Below are 23,011 nucleotides of genomic sequence, written 5' to 3'. Positions count from 1 at the left end.
AACCTTCTTAGAAACCCACTACAAAATTCCAAAAATGTCCTTATATTTTGGAAATGCATCTCCAAAGTCACCTTTTTATGAAGAAAAAAAAGGTAGTTTCGGATATGCACTTCCGAAAACATTTTTTTTTTAAAAAAAAGGTGATTTCGGAGATGTATTTCCGAAATATTGTTTTTTCCCAGAAAAAATGTGACTTCGAAAGTGCATTTCCGAATTCACCCCCTTAGAATATTTCAGAGATGCACTTCTGAAATCTTGTCTGATATAAAAATCATAAAACAAACCAACAACACTTCGATTTATAATAAAGCATCATAATTACAAATATCACAGAACATGAAATTAAAGTTACATATTGTTAAATACGAGTAGTTGAGGATGAGTCAACATTTTGATAACGTCGACTCCCGATCTTTGAAGTTTCGCATCCAACTCGATCGGACCCTTCGAAGAAAATCGGTCGAAAGTTGTCCATAAAACCGCTATGAAAATGATGAAATAGTGAAGGAGGGAAAATGTTTAAGAACAGTTTTTTCGGAGATGCATCTCCTAAAAAACACCTGACAGTTAAAATCCAACATTTAATTTGAAATTTAAGTGCTTTCGGAGATGCATCTCCGAAAGCACCACAAAATGGGTGTTTTCGGAGATGTATCTCCGAATTCTGGAAAAATCTGGAAAAAAAATTACTTCAGAGATGCATCTCCGAAGCAGGAATATTTTGAGGTTTTTAGCAGGGGTCTCCCCCTTGGGGGTCTACAACGAAATTGTCTTTTTTCTAAAAAATGGTTTATTCGGATGTGCACATCTGAAATCACATTTTTTCAGAAAAAGATGCATATGGAGATGCACTTCCGAAATATAGGGACATTTATGAAATTTCGCCACGAGTTCCTAAGAAGCCACGTGGTTCTATAAATAAATTGTGGAAATTTCTTTACGGACCCCAGCGGTGAAAACCCTTACTGGAAATACGAAAATACCATTCGGAGATGTATCTCCGAAAAAATTGGGATTTTGGTTAATTCGGAGAAGCATTTTCGAAAACACAAAATAAATTGAATTTTTGATTAATTCGGATATGCATATCGAAAAAACCTCCCAAAAAATGAACATAGGTTTTTTCGGATATGCATATCCGAATTAATCAAAATCCCAAAAAATTAAAATTTTTGGAATATTGATTAATTCAGATATCATAAAATTGATATAATTTATAAGTTATGAATATTAGTAATGATAATACCGTTGATATTTCTTTTCTAATTCCAATTATAAATTAAAAAAAACTCATAAAAATTTAATTATTTTTTTATTACAATATTATAATTATATAAAAAATAAATATATTTATAATTATTCAACAAAAATTTAAAATAAAAGAGATCAAGTAAGAATAAAATTATTTACTACTTTATTCTTATTTTAATATAAATTTCAAATTACATTAATTTTTCAAATGATTTTTTTATGCATCATAAAAAAATAGTAAATAAGATGTTAATTTAAATATTTATTAGACTAATATTATTATTATATCTTGATTATAATATAATTAAATATACTATTAATTGTATTGATTCACTTTAATTTTAATTTCGGATATGCATATCCGAAACATTCCAAGACCAAAAATTAGAATATTTCGGATATGCATCTTCGAAGACGTCTTCTCTTAAAAAAAAAGGTGATTTTGGAAATGCATATCCGAAAATACTTTTTCTGAAGTATAAGAACATTTTGGTATTTTCACCGCGGGTGTCCAAGAAAGGAGTCAAGATTCTCTCCATTTTTCTTCTTCATTTTTCCTCTCCATTACTATAGTTTTGAAGACATTTATAGTGTATTAAAAATAAGTGGATTCATCAAATGTCACATTATTGCATTTATATTTACAAAACTTTAGTAATTGATAAAATGAGAAGAGAAAAATGGAGAGGATCTTGACTCCCAAGAAAGTTGGGGTCCATAAAAAAATTTCCTAAATTGTCTACGTAAAAACACTTAAACCCAGCCCACTTTACAGCCAGGCCCAATCAAGAAGCAGTTTTCGTCTCGTCTTCGATGAAAGCACTGTTTAACAATGTCACTGAAACAAAAACACAAATCCTTAAACCCCAAAACTTCGTGAAATCAATGCGTTTCGGATTACCAGAGATCGATTCATGGAGAAAAAGTTGCTGCCATTCGCATTGGGAACGATGGATGACAACAAGCAAACGAGTCCAAGACAGAAGCAAGAAGAAACGGGTTCACGAACTCGAAGTAGCAACCGAGAAGTGGAAGATAACCTCCAAAATCATCTTCCTAATGGAACTCCTCAAACAAGAACCAGAAATGGTTATTCCCGTTCGTTCCCTTTCTCATTACAGAAAACAAATCAACCTCCCCAAACCCCACAGAATCTCCGATTTTCTTCGCAAAACCCCGAAGCTTTTTGAGCTCTATAAGGATCGAAATGGTGTGTTGTGGTGTGGTTTGACGCATAAAGCTGAAGACTTGATGGAAGAACACAAAAGGGTCGTCGAGGAAAATGAGGATAAAGCTGCGGAGTATGTTACGAGGTTTCTTATGATGTCGGTTGATAAGCGGCTTCCGTTGGAGAAGATTGCGCATTTTAGAAGAGATTTTGGGTTGCCAATGGATTTTAGAACTCGTTGGGTGAATCAGTATCCTCAGCTTTTTCGTGTTGTGAAGCCTTCTCTTGAGGATGTTGAGTTCTTGGAGCTTGTTTCTTGGAAGCCTGAATGGGCTATCACAGAGATTGAGAAGAAGAACATGTCGGAAACTGAAACTTCGCGCACCCCGGGTTTGCTTTCGTTACCATTTCCTTTGAAATTTCCTTCAAATTTTAAGAGGGTGCATAGTTATTATGGAGAAAAGATAAAACTGTTTCAGGGTAGATCTTATTTGTCACCTTATGCTGATGCAAAGGGTTTAAAACCCGGGTCTTTAGAATTTGATAAAAGGGCTGTTGCTGTGATGCACGAGTTGCTTAGTTTTACAGTTGAGAAGAGGTTGGTGACAGATCACCTCACTCACTTTCGATGGGAGTTAGTTATGCCTCAGAAGTTGATGAGGCTTTTGCTTAAGCATTGTGGTATTTTTTATGTTTCGGAGAGAGGGAAGAGGTTTAGTGTGTTTTTGACTGAAGCTTATGACGGTTCGGAGCTTATTGAGAAATCTCCTTTGATTCTGTGGAGGGAGAAGCTTCTCAGTCTTGTTGGTTATAGAGGGAGGAAAAAGAAGTTTGAGGCGGAAACTGAGAGTGACGAGGAAGGTGGTGATGGTTTGCGTTTGCTTCAGAGTGATTCTGATGTGGAGGATTTGAATGTGGAGCTTGAGCAAAAGGATACCTTGGAGTACAAGGATCCTATACTCGAGGATGATTCTGAGATGGATGTTGGAGAGATCATGTGAGCGTGACGAAACTTTATAACTTATTGAGGTGGAAGTTTGTTGTGTTTCGATCCAAACTTCAATGTTCTTAAGAACATTCAATTGAATACCTCATTGTAAGTCAATTTTGTATTGCTTTGTATCTTTAAACAAAATTTGGTCTCATTTATACATGAAAAGATGTATACCGAATAAAGATTGTACTTGTACCTGCGTGCATTGTTGTTAAATAGTGGCTATGGTATGATGGGAAATGAGTTATTTTCTGGCATTTGGGCACAGGAAAACCAAAACAGCATGTTTTACATACACAGCTGAGTACTATATGCAGTGAACCATTATAGGTGACAATTAAATGCATAATTCTAGGCTCTAATGTTATTAAAGGGTATCGACAAAACTTAGTACTCATTTCCTTTGGATGGTCTCATCTTTACGTAGTAAAGATGGTAAAGGTGAAAGTATTAACAGCATAAACAATTTGATATGCAGGACATTTTTCATCTTTTCCTAGAAATGAATTCGTACGAAGGACATTTATCATTACTGGTTGCATTCATATGATTTTTCTTTTGAGTAGTGATGTTCAATAAGGAGACTTGATGTTTGCGGGCCGTGGCCACTGTGAGGTGCTTTATGAATGTGATTGTTTTAAGTTACAAAATTGTCCCTGGTAAGTTTGAACCTCGAATGTGTCTCTCGTTAGTTAGTTTGGTCATTGAATGCCTCTGGGGACTATAGTGATATCGCTTCACACATTATACTGAGGAACCAAAATGAGGACTTACTCTCAAATTATTGAGATATTTAATAAGTCAATGGCTTCTGTGATGTATACCCCCATTTAATTAATTTGAGAAGTTAGAATGTCAATTGTGCTTACGTAGCGGAAAGTCAAGAATAGTTAATCTTTTTCCTGTTATTTTCAAATCATTAATTTAAAGTGATAACTAATTGATGTTTATCTATTTTATGTGTATTTTTCAGTCTTAAATTATATGCTTGTAGTGTTCAATTTTGCCTAGTTGGTTGAGTTAGAACGAAACATCATCTCTGTCTGCTATGGTCCTCCATTATTGACCATATTTACTTTGCATCCCAACTTGCTGTATGTTACTGTCAAAATTAAATGGAAGATGCTTCACAGCCTCACCTCACCTAGATGGATGGATGAATCTTCAAAACATTACTATCCTATCTGTTTTGCCCACCCTTTTAAAAGGCAGTGTTTGTTATAGAAACTTGAATGTGCATGTGCTGAACTTTAGAGTATTCAATTTAACACGACATTCTCAAGCTTTTTTCTTGGCTAAATCACTTTTTTGTGATGAGTTACTAGTATGATTTAAAGTTAAAGTATATTGAGGAATTTATGTATAGATAAAAATTAGCCATTTTTGGTTTACAAACATAATATAATAAGATATCCACTAGTTATTTTTTGTGAATTACATGAACTAATTTTTATCGTGTTGAATAAATTATCTACAATTCTTCTTGATTAACCTTAAAAAACCTCGAACTATGTTTTTCATTAATCCATTGGAATTCAACTTGCTTGTTTGAATAAATTTTCATGAAATATGTCTAAATAAACCCTACCTCTAAATATTGTATTTTCGAGACCATGGTTGTTCATTATATCTTTCAAGTTTTTATCAAGATCTTAAAGCAAAATTTATCTACTCATTTTAGTCTAATATAAAAAATCATTAATATTAATTAATGCATAGATGATTAAGATTAAAGCAGTATGAAAACATGAGAGAGTTAAAATTTATGTGTCTCCAAAGCTTCATTCCATTTGATTAAGTTTGTCAAAATTAACAGCTCCTCCAGTCCAAATGGAAACTCAAATGTAAGGAAGATGTAAATCTAGAATTCACACTCAAGATGAGAGTTATCTACGTTTTTTTTTTCATTTGAAATGTCATATTTATAGGCTAAATAGTGTTGTTTCACAAGGTTGCAATCTTTAATGAAATATATTTTTTCACAAGTGTTCAAGTGTTGCCTACAAACTGCAACTAGTGCATCTACACCCACACTTCCGGTCTATGTCCAGGAGCCGGTGGCGACATCTGCGAGAAGGAGTATGAATATGACAAGTGTCATTAGACTTAGGACTACCATTATTCATGTGACACTTTTTCCTTTTAACTCATTTTTGAGTTTATAAATAATAACTCTATAAAAGAAACATTAAAAGTGAGTTAATTTTTTTTATGTAAGACTATTTCTAGTACATTTATTTAATCACTTGCAAATTTTCTGTTATTATTGGAACAATAACATGTAATACTAAGTAGTAGCTCTAATCAATCTTAGTATAATTTTTAAAATTGTTTATTGCTTTCATCATATACTTTTCTGTATAGAAAATAAATTATAATATATTTGAAAATTTGTTAGAATAAAATATTTGATCGCATTAATAATAAGGACGAGGATAAATAATTGACCATTTTAAGGAAGTTTATTTTCCTTAATAATTCATGTAAAACACAAGCACATAAACAATAATTTTTGTTGTTAGTAGAAATACCTAACAAAAGAAATAGTTTTAAAAAAACAAACAATATACATTGTCATCGAATGTCGCAAGGGACTATAGTGACACCGCTTCACCTAAATTTATATATTTATGAACCAAAATAACGATTTACTCTCAAATTATTGATGAGATATTTAATAGGTCAATGATATGTATGATGTACACTATTTAATTAATTTGAGAAGTTAGAATGTCAATTGTGCTTACATAGCTAAAAGTCAAGAATAGCAAAATCTTTGTCCTGTTATTTTCAAGTCATTAATTTAGAGTGATGTTTATCTATTTTATTTGTATGTTTTTCTTTCTTTTAAGTTACTACTAATATGGAGACTTGTATTCAACTTTGGCAAGTTGGTTGTGTTGGAATGGAACTTTCAGCTCTGTCTGCTTGCTATGGTCTTGATGTATGTCACTGTCAATATTAAATGAAAGAAGCTTCACTGCCTCACCTAGATGGATGGTTGAATCTCCAAATCATTATTATCCTATCTGCTTTGCTTACCCTTTTAAAAGACAGTGTTTGTTGAATGTGCATGTGCTCAACTCTAAACTATTCAATTTCACATGACATTTTCAAGTTTTTTTTTTGTGTGGCTAAATTTCTTTTTGATTAAATAAGTTTTTGGTCCCTATAAATGTTGTAGTTTTTATTTTTAGTCTCTTTCTGCCTTTAGGCAACGGTTTTACAAAAAAACCGTTGCCAAAACCAGCTAAAACTGTTGCCAAAACTCAGGAGAGACTAAAAATGAAACTGCAATATTTATAGGGACCAAAAACTTATTTAACTCTAACAATTTTTTTTTAAAATATGTATATGTTTGCTTAGTTATTATGAGTAACTAGTATGGTTTAAAGGTAAAGTACATTGAGTAATTTATATGGGTGGCCAAACGGGCCCGGCCCGCGGGGAAAGCCTGTTTTACCAGTCATTTTTTGCGGGTCGAGCCTGAATTTTGGACCCGCATATTTAATTATGCCAGCCCCGCCCTGCACCGTAAAAAAAAGGAGCAGGCGTGGGTCGGTCACAGACAGCCCGCAGACATCTTTTGAAGAAAAAATAAAAATAATTTTATGATAGTGTATGGCGCATAACAAAACAAAACAACTCGGCCCATTAAAAAGTTGAATTAGGGTTCACTTACTAATCCTATCTCTCTGCTTTCCAAAAGCAAACGTATTATTACTTCGTCGTCCTCAGTAGCTACTCTCTCCGTTGGCGGCAACACTCACTCACTCACTCAGGTACCATGCTGCATATTTTTCAATGAGTGGGTTATCACTTATCAATATAATGATTTTCACTTATGAATGAGTACCATTAGGGGTGGCAAAACGGCCTGGCCCGCGAGGAAAGCTCGTTTTACCAGTCATTTTTTGCGGGCCGAGCCTGAATTTTGAACCCGCATATTTAAGTATGCCCGCCCCACCCAGCACCGTAGAAAAAAAGGGCGGGCGTGGGTCGATCACGGGCAGCCCGCGGGCATCCTTTGAAGAAAAAATAAAAATAATTTTATGATAGTGTATGGCCCATAATAAAACAAAACAACCCGGCCCATTAAAAAGTTGAATTAGGGTTCACTTACTAATACTATCTCTCTGCTTTCCAAAAGCAAACGTATTATTACTTCGTCGTCCTCAGTAGGTACTATGCTGCATATTTTTCAATGAATGGGTTATCACTTATCAATATAATAATTTTCACTTATGAATGGGTACCATGCTGCTTATTTGTCAAAAAAAAAAAAAAACTGAAGCCTCTATTATATAATAATTTAATGATTTTCTTATGCTTATTTTTCAAATCAAATATGACAATTCATAGGTGATAACTTTTATTTATTTTCTATGTGATTTATTTATTTATTTATTATGACTCTGAAGCCTCTATTATATAAGTTTTATTTATTTTCTATGTGATTTATAATATATATATATATATATATATATATATATATATATATATATATATATATATATATATATATATATATATATATATATATATATATATATATATTTGATGATGAGAGTTTTTCATGAAATATATTTGATATTGCAGTTGATAATTTGGTATTGTAACTTGGTATTATAGTTGATAACTTGGTATGGTAACTTTGTATGTCTCTGTATACAGCAATTTATAGTTGATAATTTGGTATTGGTAAAAATTTAACAGCAATACTATTATAACTTTTTATTGTATGTCCTAACTTTTTAATATGATTGAATACATAGGTGATAACTTGAAATGGATTTACAAACTGTTGGTAATGAAATTGTAGATGAAGTGAATGTGAATGTGAATATGGTTGATTTGGAGAATCAAACTATTCAAGGGGAAAATGAATTAAGAAACACCAAAGATGGGAGAATCAAACCAATGAAATTGTAGATGAAGTGAATGTGAATGTGAATATGGTTGATTTGGAGAATCAAACTATTCAAGGGGAAAATGGATTAAGAAGGACAAAACGTCAAGTGCCGATTGTTGGAAAGTATTTACTAAAGTTGGGGTGGATAAAGATGGGAATCCATTGGCTAAGTGCACCGGTTGTTCAAAGGTTTTGAAGGGTGGCGATAGGAATTATGGTACCACGACTTTGAATCGTCATATGAAGAAGTGCACTAAAATCAAATACGCCGATGTAGGTCAAGTAATGATCAACTTGCAAGGTAGACTCAAGAATCTTACAATAGATAAAAAGGTTTCTAGGTCAATGGGTGTTAATGCAATCATTGCACATGATTTGCCGTATAAATTTATGGAGTTTCCAAAAAATTAGGGATTGGATGAAATATTTGAACCCTGAATTTTCTCCTATTTCAAGAAATACTGCTAAGGCTGATGTTGAAGAAATGTTCAAGACAGAGAAAGAAGCTTTTAAGAAAGAGTTAGCTAGTATTCCCTCTAGAATTTCATTAACTTCTAATATGTAGACAACTTGTACAAGTGAATGTTATATTTGTTTGACTGCTCATTATGTTGATCCTAACTGGAATTTGAAGAGTAGGATTCTAAACTTTTGTCATATGCCTCCTCCACATACGGGATCTGAGATGTCAAAAAAGGTTCTTGAATTTTTATCGAATTGGGGAATTTAGAAGAAGATTTTTTCACTCACATTAGATAATGCTTCCGCTAATGATGTAATGCAAGCTCACTTGAAAAGACAACTTGTATTACAAAATTGGTTATTAGCTAAGGGAGAGTTCTTTCATGTTCGTTGCTCAGCACATGTTTTAAATTTGATTGTCCAAGAGGGTTTAAAAGTACTTAGTGACGCATTGGAAAATATTAGGGAAAGTGTGAAATATGTGAAGGGCTCTGAGGGTAGAATGAAAAAATTCAAGGAATGCATTGAACTCATTGGTGGTGTTGAAACATCGGCTGGTTTGTCTTATGATGTTTCCACTAGATGGAATTCTACTTATTTGATGCTTCAAAGTGCATTGAAGTACCGACGTGTGTTTGCAAGTCTTAGTTTTCATGATGATAATTATAAAGTTTGCCCTTCAGAAGAAGATTGGAAAAGAGGAGATAAGATATGCACATTCTTGTTGCCATTCTATGAGACCACGAACTTGATTTCTGGAACGTCTTATCCTACTTCCTATTTGTATTTTTTGCAAATTTGGAAAATTCAATGTGTTTTGATGGCAAGCATGAAAGATGAAGACACTCTTATTCGAGACATGGCTGAAAGAATGATGATCAAGTTTGAGAAGTATTGAAGTGATTATAGTGTGGTTCTTGCTCTAGGAGTGGTTCTTGACCCGACGATCAAGCTTACCTCTTTGGAATATATGTATGAAAAAGTTGATCCACTTACCTCAAAGCTTAAAACAGATGAAATTAAGAAGAAATTGTACACTCTCTTTGAGATGTATCGTCGTCTTCATACTTCGCCGTCCACAATCTCTCAAACTCCATCTTCCATCACTAGAGGTGAATCAAGTTCACACGCGTTCACTAAGAGTTTGTTCAATGTAAGTATCTTGTTCTAATTTTTAACTTATTTTAATATGTTATATGTTGTAAAATGCTTAAATAACTTATTGTAATTTGCTCTAATTTGCTATAAATTACTGTAATAGGCTGTAAGTTACTAAAAATTGTTGTTATAACCTGTTGTAATAGGCTGTAAGTTGCTGTAATATGCTATAAACTGCTATTATAACTTGCTGTAAGTTGCTGTTATAACTTGCTGTAAGTTGCTGTAAACTGTTGTTATAACTTGTTGTAAGTTGCTGTAACTGTTGTAAGTTGCTGTTATAAGTTGCTGCAAGTTGCTGTAAACATTTGCCTATAAGTTGCTGTAAGTTGTTGTAACTGCTGTTATAAGTTGTTGTAAGTTGTTGTAACTGCTGTAAGTTGCTGTAAACTACTGTTATAAGTTATTGTAAACTGCTGTTATAATTTTCTATAAATTGCTGTAACATATTCTATTATTTTCGTTTTTACCAAAATAGGATTTAAAAGTTCACAAACAACAACTTGCAACAGAGACCAGGAAGTCTCAACTTGATGTTTATTTGGAGGAGGCAAGTGTGGATTTGAGTTATCAAAATTTTGATGACTTGAATGTTCTTCAATGGTGGAAGGAGAATTGGAATAGGTTTAAAGAGTTATCTTTATTGGCACGTGATTTGTTAGGCATCCCTTTTACTACTGTTGCATCTGAATCTGCTTTTAGTATTGGTTCAATCATTCTCAACCAATATAGAAGTCGCTTGTTATCGAAGAATGTAGAGGCACTGATTTGTACTCGCAATTGGCTTCACAGCTTTAATAGTTTTGATACATAATCCAATATCAAAGTTTCTTTTACTACTTTGTGATTTTTTACAATATTGTTAATTTTGTTACTTACATTAAATTGTTTTATAGATGTAGTGGGTGATGATGAAAATAATAATGATGGAAGCTTGACGATAAAGTATTACAACATGAGCATCATTTGTTTATAACGTAGATGGAGATTGATTGGTGCATCACTTTTAGTTGTAGAGAATTTGGAGACTTTGGTGTTAGATTAAACTATTTATGACTTATTTACTAAGTTTTGCGAATTTGTGGTGTAGAACTTATGTTGAATTTGAGGTGTTGAACTTATGTTGAATTTGTGTTGTTGAATTTGAACTTATGTTAAATTTGTAATATTTAAGGTTTGTTGAATTTATGATAGTATTAGGATTTATGAGTTTTTTTTTTTTAAATTATATCATGAGTAAAAAAAATTTATTTTTTCAAGAGAATAGCGGGTCTGCCCGCATGCCTGCATGCCCGTTAATAAATGGGTGGGCCTAGAAAATGAGCCCGCACCTCCACCTTTGACCGCCCCGCCCTGTTTTTTGCGGGCTTATGCGGGGCGGACCTAAACGGGACGGACTTGCCCGTTTGCCACCCCTAGTAATTTATGTATAAATAAAAATTAGCATATTTAGCTTAGAAACATGTTGAAGTATGCCTTGGGTTTTGTCGGTTCGGTTCATTGATTTATTCATTAATGTTAGAATATTTTATATTAATTTAGAGATCATATAAATTAATATAAAAAATATTATAAAATATTTATAATATTCTAAAACATATTATAAGATATATATTTATAATAGTATAAGAGATATTATAAGATATTTATAATATTTGAGAGATATTATAAGATTATAATAATATCTTTTATTTCAATAATTAAGGAGATATGATTATGTTATTATAGTGTGACAATCGTAGACCTTACCGCAAGGGAGAATAAGGGTTTAGGGAATTTCAAGGGAAAACTTAGAAAGACAAAGCTTTTTGGAAAAGAGTTATCTAAGGGAATTGGAAAATACTTCTAAACACTTTGGGTTTGAGTGATTTTTATATTGAGAGTTGGAGAGGTTGGGAAACACTTGTGTAGAAAATAGAGTTTTTTTTTGGAACTGTGATCATTTGTAATCTCTTGAACAACTTTCTGAGTATAGTGAATTGGAGTTGGAGAGTTGCTCTCTTCTAGAGTAGATCGTTTGATCGAATTGGATAAACAAATCTTTGTCTTTTTCTCTCCTTATTCTGTTATATTATCTGCGTACGATTTATTATTGCTGTAGATAATTTATTTTGGTTGCTACTATTCTTTGTCTCACAAATTGATATTGAATTTTGTGTAATTCACAACAAAATTCACAACAAAACAAAATATAATAAGATATCCATTAGTTAATTTTTGTGAATGACTGAATTAATTTTTTATTTGCAGAACTCTACCTTTAGTTTTCTTTTATTAATTTGGTCCCTTAGAAAATGGAATCGAGACTCGGTGTGTTTACTTACCATTATTTCTTGTTCAAGCAATTAATAATGAACCAAGGATCATTTCATGTCATGCTTACTACATCACTCTTGAAAGAAAAAGAAAGCTAGCTTAATTCTTGTTTATTCATGCTCATTTAAAGTCCATGTTTATGACAAATTTTGAACCAAGTTTCTCAATTGTTTAAATTGCAAATCAAGAGAGCATTGAGATTTAAACCAAAGCAAGATTTTTAATCGAGAGAATTTGAAGTTCATGTTCTTTCCAACAAGTTTGTTACACGTTTCTAATTTACGTTTCTAATTTCAAATTCAAAAGGGCAAAACAAATTATGAATTGAAATCAAACTTGAATTGCATTTTCATCCTAGCTTGTCACACAACATTTACACCATCATCAATTCAATTCATAACAAATACAAACTGAATCAAAAGCCAAAACAAAATTCAGAAAAGCAAATTCAATTCAATTTTGAAATGAAATACAAAATGAGGTGAATAAATTAAAACTGAATCTCATTCTCGTCTCATTTGAATTTGAATTGTTAAAAGTAAGAATTTACAAGAAACTGCATCGCATAGGACCCCTCACAAAATTGCACACGCTTTGCTCACCCTCTACACAAAACCAGGGAGGTTTTTCACTCAATTATAACGGAATCAAATTCACTCAATTGGCCTCAAACGATTATTATAACAAACTCTCATCTCACACACTAGAAAATTATCTCACATGCTCTCATTAAAACTTAATTCCCTAGCCTATATAACACTCTACTCATTTTTGCTTAAAAAAAGATAAGAAACCATAAAGCAACAACTACACCATTGAAAACGTAGTTGTCTCAAGCTTTACCTTGAAGTTTTGACTGGACCAAGCTTACTCCTCATCCTAGTGTCTCAGCAACAAACACCGTAAACCAAAATTTGAAGAAGAGAAAAAGAAGATAGAGTCGGAGTAGGAGAAGGAGCAGTGGAAAAGAAAGAGAAGAAGAATGGATTAAAAGTATCTATGGATTTAGGGATGACAATTTGACCCATTTCTTTGTTACCCACAAAAAATATCCACAATCGATAGGGTAAAAACTTAAAAAATAGGTATGACTACGGACACGTGTAATTATCTATTAAAATATGTGGTATGGATGCAGGCACAAGTACCTTACGCCTTCAGTACATATTTATATAATATCATTTGTATTATTATTAAAAATGCATATTTATCAATTTTTAAAAAATACACCGCTATTAAACTATTACACATTTTAATAAAGATGTTTATTTATTTCTTAACTCAACAATAATTTCCATAATTTTTTTTAATATTGTTAAAAAAAACTTAAAATAATATGATATTTTGTAGTTAATTAATTTAATTTTACTACAAACACAGGTAAATAGGTACGAGTATGTGTATTGAGGTATCATATGATATGGGTACGAGTATAAACATTGGTGCCCACGCGGGTTTGGACTCGCTTACGAGGATTTTTTATACCGCAGGTATGATGACGGGTACTAAAATATCCTACCCATACCCTTTTCATTAGGGGTGCTCGCGGTGCGGTTTGGGCGGTTTTGACGAAAAAAATCATCTGAACCGCAAGAGAAAAAATCGTGTGGTTTGGTTTGGTTCGGTTGGATTTTAAAAAAAATCCGAACCAAACCAAACCAAACTAATGCGGCTTGGTTCGATTCGGTTGGTTAGGTTTTTTACAAATATTTTATTGAGTCATACATACACATATAGATGGCAACATAATTTTGTATTTAAACATTCATACACTATCAAATAACAACAAGACTCGTCATATTTTGACAACAATTTTTCATTTAATATGTAAAAATTAAATTAGACAAAAGTGGAATATTAAACATAAAATAATAGCATAAAATAATATAAAAATTATTATAATGAAGAAAAAATATAAGAGACAAGATGTTAGTGAATGTAAAAAAGAAAAAAAGTGTTGAGAGATTAGAGAAGAAGATGTGCGATAAAAACGAAACTGAAATACAGAACATTTACATAAAAATGATAAGGTGAAAGAGAAAGAATATAAAAGAGTAGAGATTATAGAAGAAGAATGAAGATATATGTGGCAAAGAATGTGCGATAATGTTATTAGAGATTTGAGAAGATCGGGACTGAAATTATATGTGTAAGGATGACAAAATTGTTGGTAATCTTAAGGTTAATGTATAATAGGTTTAAGTTTGGGTTGGATGTGAGTTAAGTAAAATTTAGGTTGTAACATAATGCGGTTTGATTCGGTTTGGTTCGGTTTATAAAATATAAACCGCAAACCAAACCAAACCATGCGGTTTTGTTAAAAGATGACCCAAACTAATCCAAACCAAATGCAGTTTTTTGCGGTTTCGGTTTGGTTTGGTTTGCGGTTTTCTATTGGGTTGGTTTGGTTTTGAGCACCCCTACTTTTCATTGCCATCCCCACCTTGGTTTTATTTCCGTTCACTAAAGTAGCTGGATTTTTTATTTAGCACATAATGGTTTCCTTTTTTGCTGATTATATGCTGGTGGTATGTTGTAACATGCTTAATTCCCCTTCTCATTCGTTAATTTATGCTAATTTGATTGTAATCAAAATATTTAATGAATTGGGCTTTTTAGGGGTTTTGTGGGATTTAGGATTCAATCTGTTTTGTTTGTTATTTTGTTGTTGTTTCTAGTGTTAGATTCGGGATCAGAGGAATAATGTTGTGTTAATAAGTATGTGATTGATTTGAGAAATTTGGGATTATGAAAAAGTTTGACTGGAATTTTGTGTTTGAACTTTTGTGAGTTGATCACTCCTTTAGGTTTAGGCAAGTTTTTGTTTCGATTAGCTTTAGGAATTATCCCTTGTTTGTTAACCAAGCCACACTACAACCTTGAAAAGCCCTTGTAATTCTTGCCTTTGTATTTTCAATATGATTTTTTGGATGAATGAATAATTTATTCTTTTGTTTGCAAGATTGTTGGATGAGTAGCAAAAGTCCTCACCTTTGGGTGTTCTTCATTTACTGATGAACTTTTGCTATGTGTGATTCGTGATTGAGCTTGTTTTAGAATGTTTAGCGTGATTTTGGTACTTAGGATTCATTTTGTTTACATGTTGTCGTTGTAGGATTATGGTAAGTATTTACCTTGTTTGTGCGTTTTTGTTTGAACCATACATTTGTTTTTATTTTCGAAACTTGTTGATTCACGATTCTTTAGTTTATTACTTTTGATTCTTTGAGTTAATTGATTTTTGTTTGAGGACAAACAAGTTTAAGTTGGGGAGAGTTGACACCATTTTGTTGATAGTTGCGGTTAGCGGCTCTCAAGCAAAAACCTGAGTAAGTATCTTTTATCGTCTCCATAGGGATTAATGCAAGGAAAAAACTACCGTTCAACAGTTTCATTCCTTCTAAGATTGGATTAGGGTTTTTGGAAGAAAATGCAGGAAAAGTAAATAAAAGCAATAAAGAAAGCGATAAATAATCAATTGTAGCTTAAGAGAATTCATTCTGGAATTGCATTTCATTCTACCCGTCAAATACTTAAACTTGCTTATCAATTGCACTCAACCAACCATACACATCAAAATCATCAGGTATTGGTCACACTAAGGCTATTTCTAATGCAAAGTGAGACATCACCCGTATTGCTCTCGGATGCGATTTTGCGTGCAACTCAAACAACCCAGATGTATTTCAAAACCGACACCCACAATGATTATTAGCTCTTAACCTATCTCTAAACTCAAGAAACTAATAAATATCATTCCTTAACCAGTAAACATGAAGTTTATCTCTAGAACAACCCAAACCCCAAACATAAATGCTAAAAAAGTCAAGGAACAACATCCATTAAGATTTATAAAGCAAGCATATATACAATACCATGATCAACAAATATACATACAATAAGAGTAAAATATACATACAACACCCACCATTGAAATGATACATAGGGAAGAAGGAGAACAAGCAGAAACTTCTCGCGGTGTCAACACAATCCGCGACCACCCATAACCAATCGACAAGATGCACCACCCAATGATGTTGGGTAAACTTCTAAACTACAAAGAATTGGATCAGAGCTCCTCCATGGAGAGAAGAGATGATAAAACCTAACAAAATCAATTTAAAAAATATACAAATCTGATTTACGAAGACCGCCCTAAGCGAGCCCTCATTTATTTGAGCTAAACCGCCTATGGGAGAAAATATCTAGACTTGGAAAATTGACCGCGCTTAATGAGCTGACCACGCTAAGAGAGCTTGTGATACCAATTATGCTTCTGTTATTGCTCAAAAACTGCACAATCAAAGTCGTGCCTTCGACACTATATTGCTCGAGGCTCCGATACACATCAATACCTATAAAAGGAATAAAAAATGGTCAAACGGTACATAAATGAATCAAAACTCAAAGAATACGTAATATGTACAAATATAACAAAAACGTACGCATTCATGCACAAGTTAAGGAAAAAGAGAAGATATGTGCCGCAAAACTATATACAAAAATAACTACAATTTGACGCTTATCATGAGGGTAATATTTTTCGTTCTTTAAGGGTTTTATCGATATTTTTCCTTTCCTTTGAAAAAAATAAACTTCGGTGGACACTCTGATGTATTTTGAGCGTTCGTTACGCTCGGTTATTTTTCGCGTTGCGACACATCAGTGAGGAAACATTCCTTAATATGAAAAAGAAACTGGAATCAGTTACTTGGAATGCAATTATGAAAGCACTTTCAACTCTTAAAGACGAATTTGAATTTAGATTGGAGGATGGGAACTCCTCTTTCTGGGTTTCTAATTGGTTTGGGGTAGGGAAATTTGCAGAGCATGTTCTCTATGTGGATATCCACAATCTGGAAATGCGAGTAAATGATATTTACGTGGTTGGAAATTGAAACTTCATCTTATTATATACTAATATTCATGTGATTGTTTGTGACCTCCTAAAAGTGTTTCCCATTTGTTTGAATTCTCTAGTTTTTGATCGGTTAACCTGTAAAGGCAATTTAGACGATATCTATATTCGGGATGGTTATAACTTGCTCAATAAACTTAAAATTGTTTAGAATGCAATAGATAATAAAGCCTGTTTGATTTAGTTTTGTAAAACTGTGTTTTAGCTTTTAAAATTTGAAAAACCATAAAACTTGCTAGGTAGTATAATATTGTAAAAGTATTTTTGAAAACTATTATCTATTTAAGAGTTTTAAAAAATAAAAAATTAAAATATGTTTTTGAAGTTTTGGTTTTGGATTTTTAGTTTTTGAAACTAGAAAGAATAAAAATAAGGAAAAATTGTACAGTTTTCATTAATTACAAATTTATAATATTTTTCAAATTTAAAACACTTTTTAAAAGTAAGAGTACCAAACATGTTTTATTTAATTTTTCTTTAAATTTTTTTTAAAAAGATATTTACAAAATAGTTTTTAAAAACTAAAAACTAAAACACATTCAAACGGGTCCTAACTCTTGAAAGTGGATATGACATATTCCTGCTCCTGAAAAGGTGAAATTCTTTCTTTGGACAACTTTACATAAGTTTCTTCCTATAAGATCAAGGTTGTGTCATCATGATATGCTTCAGACGAATCTTGGTCCTAGATGCAATCAGGACACTAAGACGACTCTACGTTACTTCAGAGACTGTGAATTTGCTACTTGCTTTTGGAAATCTATTGGCTTCTTAGACCCACTATTCTTCTAAGGGGATAGTTTATATGATTGGATTAGACATGATATCAATGGTTGCTCTATCTTTTTGGCTGCTTACTGGTGGTTGTGACATGCTAGGAATCTGTGTCTTGCAAATGCAGTGGTCTCTTCCTCTACTTTGAAACTCATCACACTGAATTATGCTAAACTTTTAGCTAAACATTTTCTTAAGCATAATATGTCACATCCAACGAGAACGATCACATGAAATGCATACAAAGATAGTAATAGCATTTTGGAATATTGATGGCAGTAGCCTCAGTTAAACTTCTTCACAATCTCAAATTTCTCAAACCAATCACATACTTATTAACACAAAATGCCAATAGGAGTCTTTTGGGCATGCTCCATTGAGGTATGTAAAGTCAACACACATTCTCAACTTCCTAGAGGCATTCTAGACTAGGACAACATTAGAGAGTCATTCTCTGTATTTTACTTTTGAAATAAAGTAGTCGTCTAACAGTCCTAAGACCATGCTAACAGTTGCCACGAACTTCTCTGGAGACTGTCTTTTTTTTCGCTGAGAGATATATCGGGCCATAGGATCGACGTTTAACTGATGGAAGGCTACGACGGGGTCGATGCTAGTTATTTCATGGGGAAAATGATAAAGGGATTTGTGTTCGCCTAGAGACATTCAATTAGCGTATATTTTACCTTGGAAGGGGGTACGGATCCTATCTTCACAAATTGGACGGGATTATATCAAGTTGAATGACTTTGAAATTGCCATCCGGGATTGGTCTGACTTAGTCTTCACATCCGTTAAGGTCGGCCTTATCAACCCTTCCCAGAACTTCCTCTAACACTACCGAGGTGGTGAAGAGATTTTCTAGTATAACTTCAAGTATATGTCTTGCTGCTTCCATGTTGGTGTTAAGTAAGATTGGTTTCCCAACATCGATGTGATATGTTACTTTAAGGTGGACTGAGATCTGAGGAAGCTACGCCATCCAGCTTTGCTAAGAAGGACCTACCGAGGATGCCTTTAAAAGAACTCTTACATGGAACTACCAGGAAACTGAGGGTTACTTTCTTTCGTCGTCCCTTTCTTCAAGCGACAATGGTAAATTTTCCATTCCAAACGGGTGAGTTACAGAATCATTAAAGGCTTGGAGATTTTTGTCACCGCATGGACTCAAATTTAGATGGTGGAGTCCTAGATGGTCGAGTGTATCAATTGTAGAGGACATTATACAAACTCCCACCATCCATGAGGAAACCAGCTACTGTGTAATCTGCCACAATAATTATTATAACGAGTGCTAACTTTGAGTTTGGGATTCCATTTATCTTCTCGTGATCTCAAAATCCTAGCATCATCTTGTCTTTACTTTGTGATATGGTATCAATCGTTGCTTGGATAAGGCTCTCCTGTGATGGATCTCCATCATACATTGCTTTCATGCAAACCTCGTTGACTACGAAGAGTTGAGGTAGTGCGAGATCGGGGAATTCAGCGGAGTTCTTCGGTGCGATGAAGAATGCTATCCTCTTCATCTTATAATGGCTTTAGTAGAGATCTGGCTTCTGGATCAGGTATGATATGATCATAGAATTTTGAGGAAATTAGAATTCAATTCCCACAGATGACACCACTACTCCGTGCAGGAACTAACATTGATGTTGATTGGTGATATTGGACCCTTGAGGCGATGATGTCGATCTCATGTACGGTGGCGTGAGTGGACATGTAAGGTTAGCACTCCAACGCCCAAATTAGTTACAGAGTCCAAGATGAGTGAAGTTAAAAGTGGAGATCTGAAAGTATAGCTTAAATTTCACTTTTGTTAACCGCATACATTAGGTAATTTCAATTGAGCTATATGTGGTTGGGCTTTGTAGTCCCCCTCAACCCTCTAAATATGCCTCCATTCTTTAAATATGTCTCCATTCTTTTTACCAATACGTGAAAATTTGAAAATTTCTTTGGCCACCTCCCTATGGGGGTCACCCCCAGCGAAAATTCCAAAATACCCCTGCTTCGGAAGTTCATTTTCGAAAGCGTCTTTTTTTGAAAAAATTGACTTATTTCGGAAGTTCATTTCCGAAATACTGCGATTTCTGCAGATTTATCAAAACACCCCCCTCCCCCAATCATTTACCCTAAATCAAAACAAAAAGTGGCAAAGGCGAAAATTTGTGCAAACAGAATTCCAAAGCTGCATCAAGGCTCCAATCACACTGCTAAACAACATTCAAAAACCCTCAATCCTAACACTTTGTAAGTTTTGAAATTTTTAGATCTATTATTGAAATGCATGTTATTTAGGGTTTTAATTGCATAAATGATATATGGTTAGGTTGTTAGTAGTATTTAGGTTGTTTAGAAGCATTTTGATTTGGTTTGAAGTTTGGTTTAGGGGTCTGTCATGGAAGTTGCAGAAAACTCCATCGCAGGGGTGTTTCGGAAGTTCATTTCCGAAAACACCTTCATCCTAGTTTTCGGAAATGAACTTCCGAAATGTATCAGAAGTTCAAATTTTTTTGTTTTTTATTTTGTCTATGCATATTAATCGTTTTCAATTGTTTACAGGAACATGTCAGGCAACCAACCAGCACGCAGGACTGCGTCTTCTAAAGAGGGCGCTAAGGGAAGAAAGGGTTCTTCAAAGAAGGAGGTGAAAGAGGTGAAGGAGGTGAAGGAGGTGAAGGAGGTGAAGGAGAAGAAGAAGCTTTTGACTGGTTCTGCTTCTCGTCCCCTGGGGGTCCATGGCTCGGACGTGCAGGCTCAGCCTTCAGGCGTGATCAACGTTGATGGTTCTGATACTGAGTGGGATGAGGATTGGTATAATTATCTTCATTCGGAGGAGTTCGCTCGTCGGGAAGAATAACGTGTTTTTATTTTGTTTGATGTGTATTTTGTAACGCTCGTCGGGCAGAATAACGTGTTTTTGTTTTGTTTGACGTGTTTTGTTTTGTTTTGTTCTGATTTCGGATTGTATCGCACAATGTTTTTGTATTGGATTTATCATGTTAGTTTTTGGAAGTGGTAACCGGGGTCGGAACATATGACGGAGGAGGTGGATGTTCGGAGGAAGAAGAACCGGAGGTACGTCCACCGCGAGACAAAGGAGCCAATCAATGTAAGCTATAGTTTATCATTATCATCTGGGGACGTCATTTCTAAAAAATCAAGATTAAATGACGTTATTATATGATTAAATTAATTAAATTGTATATTAATTAAATTGATATTTTTTATATATGTAATCCATTATTATATGATTAGTATTTTCATGAAATGACGTTACAAATAAAAAAAAAATGTTTCATGACATGTCGTGTTTAAAAGCTAAAAATAATTTAACAAGTTGTATTGTATCTATGAGACTCACTGTTTACTCAACTGTAAGCAACTTCAACTTGTGATGTTGGACTATGAACTATAACCATGAAATTAAAGTTTTTTCAGAACTGAGCACCTTGACAATACATTGAGCAGCTATTGAGTAATCAATTGTGTTCCTGCTCTAGGAACATCAACCATCGTTCATTGTATATGTACAGGACCCATACCGACTAAGGAAAAATTACTACACATTTTATGGTTGGTGGATATATCTGTATGGTCCTAAAACATAAAAAATTTATAAAATAAAATAATAAAAAAAAGTCAGTTTTTACAGGTCACTCTGAATTGGTTAGTTAGTGGGTTGTTGTTCTTGAATGTGCTACGCTTTATTTGTGAATATTATTCATAAATACAGTATGATGAAAATATGTTAGTTAGATTTCACTATATACTGTGTTTTTATATTTTTGTGTATCTTTTTGTTGTTGAGTGTAGTTAGATTTCACTATATACTGTGTTTTTATATTTTTGTGTATCTTTTTGTTGTTGATATTAACTCATCAAATCTTGGTATAGAAATCATGTAATGTGTTTCATCCTCATGTGTTGTCTCGACCCAGTATTCTTTTTGAGGAATAACAATCATAACAAAACAAGTCCAACCCTAAAAGTGTTTATTTTCTTTACATTTTTTAATGGTATTCTTTTGGGTTGGACAACTTAAATTGTTAAGGCCTAAATCAACTCAAGTTTACTTTACATAACTTAACGTATAAAAGTCATATTCACTGAAATGCAAAGTGCACTTTTCTGATATCTATTTTGATCACAAACATCTTGAATATTGAATTAACTCGGACATTAGAGTGTTAGTCTTGCAAGTCCACCCCGCAGTGCTGTATCGGAGATTAGCACCAATGGTTGGATTTCATATCATTGACTGCCACCTACTTCTGTTTGCAAAACAGAGCGGTGGTGTTGTCTAAAGGAATCGACTTCTGATTCCCGCAAAATTCTACGAGCAAATCATCTTTGATCCAAAATCAGATCCTTGCCGGAAGCAGAGAAAAAAAGCGGCAACTCTGCGAATCATGTCAAGGAGATATGTTCCTTCCTTTGATCTAATTCTTTATCACCGATCAAAGAGATTTGTGGTGCAACGATATCCAATACATGCCCCCCTTCTAAGTGCCTCCTACTAATGACAGATACTAGCGTTCAACGGAGCAGAGACCAAATGGAGTTAGATTTTTAGATCGCAAAAAGATCAAAAGAATTTCAAACTTCAATCTTCCTCTAATTCTAGCGGTCACTTTGGTTGATCAAAACCGGACAAGATAACTCATCTTTAAGAATATTCTCGCGTTGGCAGAGAGCGGATGAAGGTCTAAGGAATACAAATACGCTCGACCTAGACGCACGCGAGGATGAAGTTAGACCCATTCGAGATCATGAATTTGAATCTATGTTGCTCGGCGATAATCCTATCTAGTCGGTAAAGATAGGATCTGGGCTTCCCATGGAAGTAAGCCACCATAATTGAGTGTCTCTAGGCCTACGCATACCTTTTAATTATCTTTTCACATGAGATGCCTGACATCAACCCTAGTGTGGCATGCCATCAATTGAATGTGGATTTTGGCTCCCGTTATGTCTCCCAGCGACAAAGGAGGCAGTCCCCAGAGAAAGCTTAAGTTATCGCAAGCACGATGAAGGGCCTACTGGATACCAAAT

General features: G+C 33.7%; 1 protein-coding gene across 1 annotated transcript; it reads left to right on the top strand.

The window, feature by feature from the left end:
• Positions 1 to 2,029: 2,029 nt before the first annotated feature.
• LOC131633744 (protein WHAT'S THIS FACTOR 1 homolog, chloroplastic-like) lies at positions 2,030 to 3,668 on the top strand. Its single transcript, XM_058904432.1, has one exon. It carries the CDS (start codon positions 2,065 to 2,067, stop codon positions 3,418 to 3,420), a length of 1,356 nt encoding a protein of 451 aa, XP_058760415.1. The 5' UTR covers positions 2,030 to 2,064; the 3' UTR covers positions 3,421 to 3,668.
• The last annotated feature ends 19,343 nt before the right edge of the window (positions 3,669 to 23,011 follow it).

Source organism: Vicia villosa, unplaced genomic scaffold (assembly GCF_029867415.1).
Source record: "Vicia villosa cultivar HV-30 ecotype Madison, WI unplaced genomic scaffold, Vvil1.0 ctg.001170F_1_1_3, whole genome shotgun sequence".
Classification (NCBI taxonomy): Eukaryota; Viridiplantae; Streptophyta; class Magnoliopsida; order Fabales; family Fabaceae; genus Vicia; species Vicia villosa.
Note: the sequence above shows the minus strand (reverse complement) of the source record. Positions and strands in the feature narration are given on the sequence as shown.

Excerpts from the sequence above, each read along its gene's own strand:
- LOC131633744 (XM_058904432.1), top strand. The coding sequence starts at position 2,065 with ATGAAAGCACTGTTTAACAATGTCACTGAAACAAAAACACAAATCCTT.